General features: G+C 44.7%; 1 protein-coding gene across 5 annotated transcripts in view; it reads left to right on the top strand.

Annotated features, from left to right (window-relative positions):
* The first annotated feature begins 800 nt into the window (after positions 1–800).
* The window catches only part of LOC104120684 (methyl-CpG-binding domain-containing protein 2-like), a 33,426-nt gene continuing 21,922 nt past the window's right edge, over positions 801–12,304 (top strand). For 3 of the 5 annotated variants that reach the window (XR_011407750.1, XM_070174801.1, XM_070174798.1), the window contains exons 1-3: positions 801–1,432; positions 1,566–1,619; positions 1,697–1,839. Coding sequence is in view for 4 of the 5 variants with exons in the window: in XM_070174801.1 (XP_070030902.1) it covers positions 801–1,432; positions 1,566–1,619; positions 1,697–1,839 (829 nt within the window). In the remaining variant the exon portion in view is untranslated. Of the gene's footprint in view, positions 1,433–1,565; positions 1,620–1,696; positions 1,840–5,382; positions 5,913–8,184; positions 8,377–12,304 lie in introns of those variants that run through there. The other 2 variants (XM_070174800.1, XM_070174799.1) reach the window with 2 other exon arrangements.

Here is a 12,304-nt window from a genome sequence, read left to right as displayed (position 1 = left end):
ATGGGAACAGCCTTCGGACTTTACCTGTTACCTGGCACATCAGCATTAAATAGTATGCCTAAGTTGTGGCTCAAACTATTTACCTTTTGCTGCTTTATGAATGATTTCATTTCCCAGAACATCAACTTCCTTTCATGGTTGCCAAGTCTCCTGTAAAGTCATTTAGTTGAGCAGTTTCAAAATTTAACTTTTGCCACGGATCTCGTTTGTGGCCTCTCCTAGCCTTATCTGGACAGTCACTCTGATTTATCTTCATGTAGAATTTCCTGTTATTAATGATATTTAGTTTTATTGGTCTTTCATTAGTTTTATCTTGCATTTTCTTGGTGATTTTAAGTCATTGCTTTCATCATAGAGAAGAACTCCTGTACTTTGAGTGCCCCATAGAGTTAAATTATATTTTCTCCTTTGAAAGTGTTTTTGTCGAGACCCCTCACATGTTTAACTGGATCTTCTTGTTTATAAATTTGTTCCTTGTACTAGATGGACACATTTGGGTATGGAGATTGTTTCAATTGCTACCAGACTGACGTTTCAAATTTGATTTATAATTGCTCTGTATTATCAACTCATGTCAGCTCTTGATGACTTGGTTTGGAGAACTCCCTTTCAGCATTTATTTTACCAATCCAAACAGGGGTTCCTGTCTTTGTAGAAAGTACATAAATTAGCCCTTTGGTTAAATAGGATAAAAGGTGTTCTTTTTCTGTCCTATGCTGTTCACTGTTCCAGGAGTTCTCTTGTTGAATAAATTATGTTTGCTTTGTTTGGACAGTTCTATTCAATCTAGAATTGGTTAGATGGAGCGAGATCATCTGGACCTTGCGACCCTTGGAAAAACAGATCATAATGATATTCATGGTTCTTCAGTTGCTAGTCACCGAGATAATATGAAGTATGAGCCAAAAGATTTGAGAAATTCTGCACACCCTGCTTTTAATCAGAATCCTATAGATGTTACTTCTTCACCAGAACGAGAAGATCATAGCACAGACGATGAGGATAACCAAGGTGAAGATGCTCAAAAGCAATTGGTGCTTTACGATCCTGCTGCAGTTGGTGCTGGCGAAATTGAACTCGTCCCTGATCCTCTTGATTCTCAACCTCGAGGAAACTCCTTTCCAAATTATACATCTAGAATTTTGCCAGCTGTAGGGGCATTTACCGTGCAGTGTGCTAACTGCTTCAAGTGGAGGCTCATACCAACAAAGGAGAAGTATGAAGAGATAAGGGAACACATATTGGAACAGCCTTTCTATTGTGAAACAGCCCGTGAGTGGCGTGCTGGAGTATCATGTGATGATCCACCTGATCTTACTCAAGATGGAAGTAGGCTCTGGGCTATTGATAAGCCTAATATTGCTCAGCCCCCTCCTGGGTGGGAACGCCTTTTAAGAATCCGAGGTGAAGGAGGCACCAGGTTTGCTGATGTGTATGTGTCTTGCATTCCTTCCCTCCTCCTTTTGCTGTTAGTAGGTCTTAAAAAGTGAATATATGATTCTTCCCTTTTAAGCTAGGACAAACACTGCCTAATTAACATTTCTCTTGTCATGATGATTTTTCAGGTATTATGTTGCGCCATCAGGCAAAAGACTTCGTTCTATGATTGAAATTCAAAAGTAAAATTACAAAATCTTGAATCTGTATTTTCTTTTCATATTCCTCATGGTTTTTGCTCAATGCTTTCTCTTCTCAGGTATTTGCAGGAACACCCGGAGTATGTAGCAGAAGGTGTAAGTATGTCCCGGTTTTCATTTCAGATCCCAAGACCTCTGCAGGAAAACTATGTTAGGAAGCGGCCTTATCGTCCAGCACTTGCACATGATGAAGATGATCCTGGTATGCCACGACCTTTTGAACCTCCATAGACATGGTTCTTTAAGCATTCTTAAGTTAAAAACTCTAGCATTTGGGATTAAAGCTTCGCGGTTATTGTGTGTTAACTGTAATAAACCGTGTATTTTCTTCTATTAGTGTTACAGATTTCAAATATTTCCGCTTTTATTGAAATAATGGTCCCATGTTTCTCGCTTATGTCGCTTGTGGGGTCAGACATCGTTTCCGTGTTTCGGGGGCGCGCAACTCCGTAAAGTTCACAATTAGCAACAAAGTCTTCGCGGTGTTTTTGATACTGTCGCATCCACTAGAATAAAACGATGATTTTTTCTAAGATTCATGCATTTTGTATTAAGAAAAGCTTCTTCCCTCAAGCAACCCATTATTTCCCTCATGGATCTTCCATACCGGCGTCCATGCTTCCCTCCGTTTGCCATCACCAATCCACCTAGTGCAATAAAACTGGCCCGCGCAATTTCTCAGTCCTTCGCATGCTATGCTCAGTTCTGCAAACAGCTCCTGCAATATCAGCAAAGGTGGACGGATTGGGTATTCGACGAGGGGTTTGCAGAAATAATTGAAGACGTGGTGCTGGTTTTCCAGATTGCACCTTGCCTTCACGGTCCCCGACTAGGCGAGCTGGAGGTATTGATACCTCGTCACACCCAGGTCTTCATTTACACATTGTCCAGCCGTCTGCGGTGGTTTCTGGAAAACCAGTGCATTGCTCGACGTGGTGAGACCGTGTTGGCCTGCATAATCCCGCCTTACATGAGTGACCTTTCACTGCAGGAAATGGCACGCGTACATAATGAGATTTTTCCAAGCAGTTACACGACGTCCGCAGACGTGCAGTGCTTTATCGCCATCCAACTCAGCAGCCTGTTCGTTGAGGAGCGAACATGTATCTTGCATGGGCGAAATGGCTTAGAAAGAACCTGCCGCTTCTTTCGTCGACCGGCCGGCTTCTTTAGCCGGTACGACATAGTGGCAATTGGGCCGGTGCTGTTCCACGATGAATTGAATCGAGCAGAGATCTCTGATGCACCTCCTTGCTGCTTTGACCCGTGGTACAACCATCAGGTTTTCCTTCAAGAGAGCGAAGCGCATGATGGTGTAGGGCATTATCCAGAGGGCACACCACTACCTAGTGTTGCCATAGTGGGAGGTGGACTGTCTGGTCTTGTTGCTGCAATTGAATTACTTGGCACGGGCGTCAGAAATATCACTCCTTTCGATACTGTTGATGAGATCCGTAACATTGGGGCGCCGCCGCCTGTGCCCATCGGCGTCCAAGAGGCCTTGACTTCATTTGGAGTCATGCCTTTCTCCGACAACCAAGTTTGTCTTTCATACTATCTGGACAAGTTTAGAATCCCGTCCAGCCTCCGATTTCCTCGCGCCGACAACGATCACACAGCACTGTATTTCCGGCAGAAATGCTACATCTGGCTAGCCGGACAAGATTCCCCGGGGTTATTTCAACGGGTATACGTCGGATGGAAGACTCTACTGTGCCAAGGGTGTGAACGAAACGGCAGAAGGCTCGTCGCTCCGATGGAAATCTCTTCGATGTTAGAAGGGGGGCGTCATTACGAAGCCCGAGAGGCATGGTTGGCTTGGCTTACAGAGTTCGGCCATTTCACTTTCCGTGCCGCGTTGGTTGAGATCTTCACCTGTGGTGATTCCCCTCCTGGTGGGGAGGCATGGGGACCGGATGATTTTGAGGCTTTCGGGATCATAAGATTGGGGTGCGGCCGAGTTTCGTCCCTTTACCAGCACCTGCTATTTTCAACGATCCTTGGTTGGATAATCAGTGGCTACGAGGAGGATCAGTATCTTTCTATTGGCGGCATTCAACTTTTGCAGGCTCGCATGCGCATTGAAATATTCCAGAAAAGCCAGGGAGAAACACGACTCTGTTTTGATCCGGTGTGGGGGATAGCAAAGCAGAAGGGGAAATTCAAGGTATGCTTGAAAGACCAACAGTCGCTTTTTTTTGATCGGGTCATCCTAGGCGGCAACGCTGGAGCTGTTTCGGTTGAAACCAGACTGACCGGGGATAAGATCTCCTTCAGCTACGATGGCGCACGCGCCGTTGACTACTCGTCTACCGCTCGCAACTCAGCACTCTTCATGGTCACTAAGCAAAAGTTCTGGGTCAACGCCGACATTCCTGCCATGATTTGGACCGATGGACTTGTTCGTGAGCTTTGCTGCATCGACATCGAATCGCCAGCCGGGGAGGGGCTTGTCGTCTTTCATTAAAGTCTGGATGAATTGTTGTGTCGGTCGATGGACCGCCACAACAAGAAGCGACGGTGCTTGGAATTAGTTCGGGAAGTTTCTACTGCCTTTCCTCAGCTGGCTTTGCCGTTGGTCCCAGTCGATGAAAACTATGAACGGTACGTGTTTGATGGCCACCTGATGGACAGTTTGAGGGAAACTTCGTGGAAGGGAAGTTCTCCGGAGAATGGTCAATATTTCCAAGATCTGCTTCCGGGTGCTAATTCGACAGAGCAGGACGTGGGAGCTTGTTTTATTGACCGAGAATATTGCGTCACCGGGGCCTCGTGTGAGGAGTATGTGGAGGCCGGGATCAAGGCGGCTTGCGCTATTGTTCGCAGCACCGGTGGGACGCTCTCCTCCTTCAATCCGCTGGACTGGTGTAAAGAATAGGAGTTTTCAGCAATAATAATGTTAAATTATTCAAAGTGCGTATTAATCCCGTAGGTTCATGTATTTCCATCAATGTAATGTTTAAAATTCTCTTTCAAGTTATAAAACCGCAATGCAAAATTTGCACTCATTCAGGAATTCATAAGCGCTATTTTGGGTCTCAGTGCTGCCAATATATCATAAATCTGACTAAAATAATTCGTTATTATGGCATCTGGGTATGATTGCATTCCTGTACAAATTTGTTCTCATTCCCAAGAAATGCCGTTGGACAATGCGCCCCTTCACGTGCCTTTGCATCTTGCCAACCCCAAGGGGCCCTATAATCATAATTAAAAGCATTAGTTGGCTACGCAATTCGAAATATTCCCACTAACACCACTGAGGTCATTGCGCTCGTCACATGCGTCAGTCCACTTGCCTCGAGCCATGTGATTTTTTCTGTGTCCACTCACCACTAATTGAGCATCTACATATTTAAGTGGGAAAGATGAAGTGTCACCATCCGTTCTCCTGTTTAAGTTTTGAATTTTTTCTTAAAGATTTCATGCTGTCAATCACACAGCTTGAAAAGGAAATCCCGGAATCAACGGAGCTCAAATTTCAAACGGCTGGCCGGAAAAAGGATGCTTCATCATTATGCAGATTACACAAACTCACCTTTCGGTTCTGGGGCCCACTTTTACTGTTCTCAAGTGGGTGGAAAACCACAAGAACATGGCTTAAATAGCTCATTTCATCAAGCCAAAACGCCATTTAGATCATGCTGTAAAGCTTCAACACCGTGGGTGCCATTATAGCTCCTGTTGTTCTAATTTACTGATCCATATATTTCTGTTGCTAAAATACACTAATCGTTTTTTTCAGGATGGAATTTGCTGGCATCAATATCACCGACATGGCCCAGACCTTTGGCGAAGCATCGATCGCCCTTTCTAAGTTTGTGAAGCGTAAAAAGACTAAGAAGAGGCGGGCCAAATAGGTATCCCCCTCCGGACTCCTTGCTGAACCAGCTCATCTGAGCACCCATCCTCTGGCCACCAACTCCCAAGCTCCGACCGTGATGATCAACGAGGGGCGAGTTGCAGCGAGAAGCCGTGCGGCCGGCGAGAATGAGATCTCAAACCTACTGGATTAATACGCATTTCGACAGAAACCCACGGGATTAATACGCATGTGGCTCGTCAAATAAGATTCACCTCCGCTGGGCGGTGAAATCAAGTATTTCTACTAAACCTAGAATAAAATCGAGCCGCATTGCCGTTATCCCGTGTTTAGTCTATATAGTACTTTAACGTCTCTGTAGAGATGTTTCATGTAATAGGTTGGAAATATCTGTATTATTTGATATCGAAGTCCGTTTGCGCTAATATATAAAATTTAGCTATGTTATGAAATATGCAAATATGTAAAGCAGCAACTTCTTTTTAATATAGCTACGTTGAGTGTTGTTGCAGTAATTGCGGGGCAAATTTATTATCAGGACAACACACTTGTTACAGAACAAGCCATGCCACCGAACCAAAGACAACTACAAAATCAAAGCTCCATGTTACACAACGCGGGAAGAAACAAATCAAATCAAAGACAAGGTGCCCTGCAGGTGGAGTTCAAGCCTCGATCTCAGTCTTCCTTCTTTATGTTTGCTGTCCCCGGCTTGATCGCTTGATCATCCTTCGCTTCGTAGTCGAGTGCCGAGAGCCGCAGTGTTAGGTCTGGTCGGTGGGATGGTGCTGCCCAAAGTGGCATCCTGCCGGCCCTTTTGCTGAACCATGTTTTACCGCAAGCCACCACATCATAGGGGCGGTCTAGAGTTCCTCGCCGCACAAAGAAGGGGCAAGCTGCCTCTTTCCCATGAAGAGTGGTCACTTTTAGGTCCCGTAAGTGAACGAACAAGGTGCTGGCGAAAATGGCGATGAAACACTCCAGATCAGGTTCCTTCGTCTCGCTGTGCGGCCAAACACCATTGTGAACACGAAGCATCTCTTCGAGTGGCAGGTCGCACCGATATGGCTGGATCGTCGTCGCCAGCACGGCATCCCTCCCAAACACAACGGACCCTTCCTTCAGCACTCCCTCCATCTTCTCACGGGAGAGGTAGACAAACACATGTTGGTCCTTCTCTCGAGCCAAATCCAGTTGATCAACCAACATCGGGGGATGATAACAGATTTTGTACCAGAGAAGTTCAGCCAACTCTTTAAGTATACTAACGGCTGGAATACCTATCTCTAAATTGAGGACTCCCAGAGCCCATTTTTTTTGCAAATCCATAAGGGTTTTGCTATAGGCATCATTATACGTGTTAAAAGCGGATTCAATCCCCTTGCAGAGATTTATCGGGCTCAATGCTCGAGTGAGATTTCTTGGGTGAAAGCGTTGAGCTCAATGCTCGAGTGAGATTTCTTGGGTGTAAGCGTTGAATGAAAAGTAGCTGATAAGGCATGTTGATCTGAGTTAGGATGAGAAAAACTGCAGATTCCAAAGCCATTTAAAGTACCGCCGGAAGTTGGAACTAAAATAGAAACAGTATTTTGTCGGGAGCAGGACAAAGTTTGGCAACAATCCCCATTCACATCAAAATCGATGCTCACGACAGGCAAGCCCAAAATCAGGTCAAGCTTTTGTTGGATCATTCACGGGCTCATTGAAATCGGGTTGCCGTCAAATTGGTTTCGTCCGCTTTGCCAGAAAATGGTCAAAAGATGCCCATAATGGGACGATAAAAGGCGGAAAGGCTCATTGAATTTCGTAAAAGTGGGCGTCGGCAAACGTGAGATGCTTTTTCACGTACTCCGAAAATTAATATATTTTACCTCAATTATTGGGGGTTGATTACGTTTTCCATTATGCATTGTTTTTCAAGTGTGCTGTGCTAGAACAAATGCATACCCGCACGAACATGGAATGTATTTACCTCTTAGTTTTTTATGCAATTCTATAAATGTAAATCTTTCGCCAATTGAAGATAAACCTAGAATGCGATTGCCGAATGCGAGGTACTAGAAAAATTGATCTGAATGTTTGTTGGTCGCGTTATAGAACTGATCCTAAGTAAATAAAAGGCCTAAGCAATCATAATTATCTTTTTCACTCGTATCAGATCGACAGTCAAATAAGTGCAGTTGAACAGCAATTATCAAAGAATAAAAGTAAGAATAGTGGCTCCATTTTGCATGCTTTAAGAGAACCAATGAAACTTGGCCAGCTGTGGAGCTTTGGTGCCGACAGCCCTAACGTGGGTTCCAGCTCACAAACCAATGCGTGCAGCAGTATCAATAAAGTTAGTAAGTGCATCCATTATTAAAGCAAAAAAAGGAAAAAGCATAGGTCATAATGGGGCAATCCACCATTATTAAAAAAAGAATCTATTCCGGCACGTGCACTCCGAAGGGTGTAAAACCTTTCAAATAAAATCACATGTGGTCCGTTTGAGAGACGTGAAACACTGACAACGCCATGCTTTAGAACAGATACAATATTTAATTCTTTGCTTTGCATCTAGGCCTAACTAAATATTTTATTTGCTAAAATTAAACGGAGAGATATGGGCAACGATAAATAGTGGGCTTAAATCAAACTGAGAACACAAGCGGTCTTGTTTCCCACTTTGTTAACATAATGGCTGAAGATAACCTATGTGCTCTCTTTTTCAAACTGACGGTGCAGGGGGTGACGTGCAGCGATGGGCTCAAGAAGCATATGGAAAACGCCGAAGATGAGCTCAAACCCTTACTGGAGCATGGTCCTCAAGGTGAATCCATGGACATCGATGAAGAAGAAGTCTCGGGGGCCAAACGACTACTGTATCTCTATGTCGACTGCCCGACAATGATGCGCTGCTTTTTTGGGAGATCCATGCCCTATAATTGCAGGGGAGGCACCCTCCTTACCGACCTTCCCCCGTACCATGCTGATGTGTCGCCCCATGAGGTGTCTCGTGGACTCAGGAAGGCAACCGATTTCTTCAGCTATGAGGATGCTATTCGTAGTGCCTACTTCGCTGCCTTTTCTTTCAGCGGGCCAGTCAGAAAGTTGGATCAGCAGCTCGAGCTAACGTCGACAAGAGGAGAGCCCCTGACATTCAGTCTTTATGCACGTAGCCCTGGCCGGCTCGAACCTGGGGAGCTGGTGAGGCATGGCGAGTGCAAGTTTGCAGGCTAGTCGTCGCTGTCCAAAGAATCGGCTGTCACAGCAGCCAAGGGTGCCGTACTTGTTTCAATTTAGAAAATGCATGTAATAACTATATCTGGTTTGATGTAACAGTCCTGGTTTTGAATCTAATGTGTTGTTGTGTTTTAACGGAAGAATGGTTTAATTCATTTATTTTACTGAGGATGTTAGCGTTGACTGTTTACAACAAGTCGGCGGGTTGCTTGGCAAGCAGGAAAATCCGGCTCTTGAATTTTTTTCAAGCAACAACGATATACCGGACCTACGCGCCGCAATTGTTTAATTTCCTAATTTTCTGCTGGCTTTTTGAAAGAACGGCCGACATGTCTTCACAAAGCATGCAAAGTCGTGCTGCCTTGAAAACCGTTAATTATGCACCCTAGGACAACAACAACAGAACTATGTCCTAATTAGCGGTTGTGGCAAAAGATCAACGAAAACGGATAGTCTAAAATGAAGAACGTCTTGGTCAACGTACTTGAAAATAACAGGAGTTATTAGGCAAATTTCATACCCTTGATTTACGAATTTGTATGAAATCTAAAATAAGAAAAAGTATTTGTGAGCAATGGTATATCATTGAGAAATTATCATACATCGGCGCTCCAGACAAATTATGTTGGTGACACTCTATTCTCATTCATGTTTGCTACCTGTAAAAAGCTTAGCGTGACAGCATCAATGGCTCGTCCAGGTAGGTCTCAACAGCTCCATGTCGATGATCTTCGTTGGATCAAGGACCCCCTTCAATTGAAGGATGAGCTTCTGAATGTGGTGGAGGCGTACAAGTCTGCGCAAACAGAGACGTTAAAGTACTATATGCCGTCTGCAGCTGAGGGTAGGACTCATGTAGAAGTGGCCTGTCTCAGCGACTCGGAGATGGAGCTGCATCCGGCCGGGCTGACGTTTCCTATGGCCTTTGTCTTTACCTCCAAGGCCATGGCGGTAGCTTGTAAGAAGAAGCAGCGCCTCTTGTGCAAAGAAGGCTCAGATGGGGAACTGTTAGCCTGCGACGTTCCTCCTTATCAGACAAATGTCTCACTGGCTGCTTTAAGGGAAATCCATAACTCCTGTTCGGGAGGAGGGTACCAGGGACCAACAGATATGGATTATTTTGTGGCTATCTTCCCAAATGAAGAATTCGACCGTCAGAGCTGCGAAATTGAGAAACGAAGTGGTGGGAAAGGGCTCTGCAAGATTTTTAGCAGGGAACTGTGTGGGCAGCCTTTACCTTATGAGGCCATACTGGCAATCGGCAAGGGGCTGTTACAGTAAGGGCCGCCGGACCTCCCACATTCTGTTCGGATCGAGTTTCAGCAGTTTATCGCATAACTGATATTTGTGTCACCATCATTCTCATGGTCGTACGTATTATGGGACAGATATTATGTATTGCTCGAATGAATAAAAGTGGCATGCGAGTATGCGTAGTGAGTGTCTATTGTATCTTTGGCATTCATATTTTCTATTAAGTTTTACGTACCGAAGATGATAAAAATATAATAATAACTTTGCGGTAGCGGAAATAGTCAAAATGAAATACAATCGATATTAATATTACATTCCAAACGCTGATTTGTGGGTAACAACACGGAAACATATTACACAAGGTTATTTGTAAGTAAATAAGGGTGGACTAGAGAGTTGACAGAGACGAGTGAGCACGTATATTTAGCCAAGATCCAGTGACTTGCCGGACAACATCGATCCGTTCCCTAAACAGCTCCGTTTTCTTGCGTGAAGACCGCATCTTCCTGAGACCGGCGCCTCGATGAGCAGCGAACCAATCTGATCGAAGATCAGCGGCTTTTCATCCAAGAGCAAGCGAAGTTCTGCGAAAGCATCCGCAGGGAATTCCGGTGGAAAAGGGATCTCATCTTCGTCGTCGTTCTTTTCCAAGAGCAAGCCTTCACTCGATTCTTTAGCCATTTAGGAGTGAGAATGTCGGGTCAGGCAACGCAATTCTTATAGATCCAGTGGCGCCCTGTTTGGCAGAGAGCATGAGATTCCGTTTGAAGGCGATTGGTGGCCTAGGTGTGATTAAAGTGATGCTTTCTGATCTTACCTGCAAAATGATGCTTTTCGAGAAAGTGCCATATTCCTTCCCAAAAATACTAACGTGGATGTGCCTGCTAAAGATATGATTCGCGCTTTTTTGAATGGGGAATATCACCTCCCTTTTGGAGAAGATGGAGAACACGTGGATCTCAAATAGAGTTTTAAATGTGGGGACCGATTCCTTTCAGGAGTGATCACTTTGCATGGTGGATTCCTATCAGCGTGGACAGCATTAAGTAATGTCGGATAGTTGTCAAAATTCCAGTTCAGCACGCAACGCATTTGTGAACTGAAAGATGGAGAATGGGCAAGATCACGTTGAATTTTACACGCTGCACGGGATTCAGGCCGTACAGTGCCTGATGAAGGATCTGGCGGCGGCGCTGCTTGATTATTGCGATGATCTTGTGGCCTGGGGTTCGTCGGACGATCGAAAGGCTTCCAGCGCTGAAACGCCTACAAGCCCATTGGCGCATATGCATGTGAATCGATCTATGTTCGAATGGTGGAGCCCTACAGTCACCCAAATGGAGTTTTCTGCTGAGGGGGCAACGGCGGGAGGCCGCCTTCTGTATATGTACATGGATCAATGGATTGCCGAACAATGCGTGAAAGGACACTGCCTGGTTTACAACAGTACCAACTTCGGCGCTTTGCTAACTTCTTTGCCGCCATATCTCCCAGAGGTTCGTGGTCAAGCGGTCTGCGACCGGCTCCGCTCCCTCGGTGGAGGCACTCCTATGATCGACTACCGCGAGCCATGCTGGAGTACGCATTTCGTCTCAGTGCTACAGGAAGATGATTTTGAGAAAATTGGCTCGTTATCTATCGACACAGACAGCGGTAACCGTTTAGCTTTTGAAGTTTTCACAATGGATTCGGATTGCTTGCAATACGACGTCGTGTCTGCGGGGAGAACCCTGTTCCAGTTGCCAATGTAGCTCCTGACATATTGTATCGAGTTCATTAAGTTTTAAGTAAAATCTGAAGACTAAATGAAAAAGGCAAAACATTACGATGAATATAAGATATTTTCGTCCAGCCCAAATGTATTGGTTACTATAATTTCAAATCTGTAATTATAGAAAAAAGTAAATGGTCACATTGGCTTTGCTAATGAAGTATGTACGTAATAATAAAAAATGTTGCTGGAAAACCAGTTTTGTGATACATGAGAATAGCCTTATTTATTATCGGATACAATAACAGGCACCATGAGCATGTGGCTTAAAACATAAAATTATAGACTTCAACAAAATGCATAACATTGTGATAGGTAAATAGCGGCGGAAGCAATAGCACTGCTATGCAATGGCCGTGGGATAAATTTAGCTCACAGTTGAGTAAAGGATTTCGACCCGTCTGGGCTGGTCTTAATTCGACTCCAGCGCGGTGGCGAGGAGCAGGATCTCTTCTGTGCTAACACGAGGAAATGATCTTCCCAAAAAAAATGGAAAACGCGATTGTACTCTCCGGTGGTATAGATTAACGAGAGTCAGCAATGCGGTGGTCAATTTTTTGTACTCTCCTAGGGATGTCAGTTGATCTAGTGCGGAAG

This window comes from Nicotiana tomentosiformis, chromosome 5 (assembly GCF_000390325.3).
Source record: "Nicotiana tomentosiformis chromosome 5, ASM39032v3, whole genome shotgun sequence".
NCBI classification, from domain to species: domain Eukaryota; kingdom Viridiplantae; phylum Streptophyta; class Magnoliopsida; order Solanales; family Solanaceae; genus Nicotiana; species Nicotiana tomentosiformis.
The sequence above is the reverse complement of the archived record's forward strand: the minus strand, read 5'-3'. Positions and strand labels throughout refer to the sequence as shown.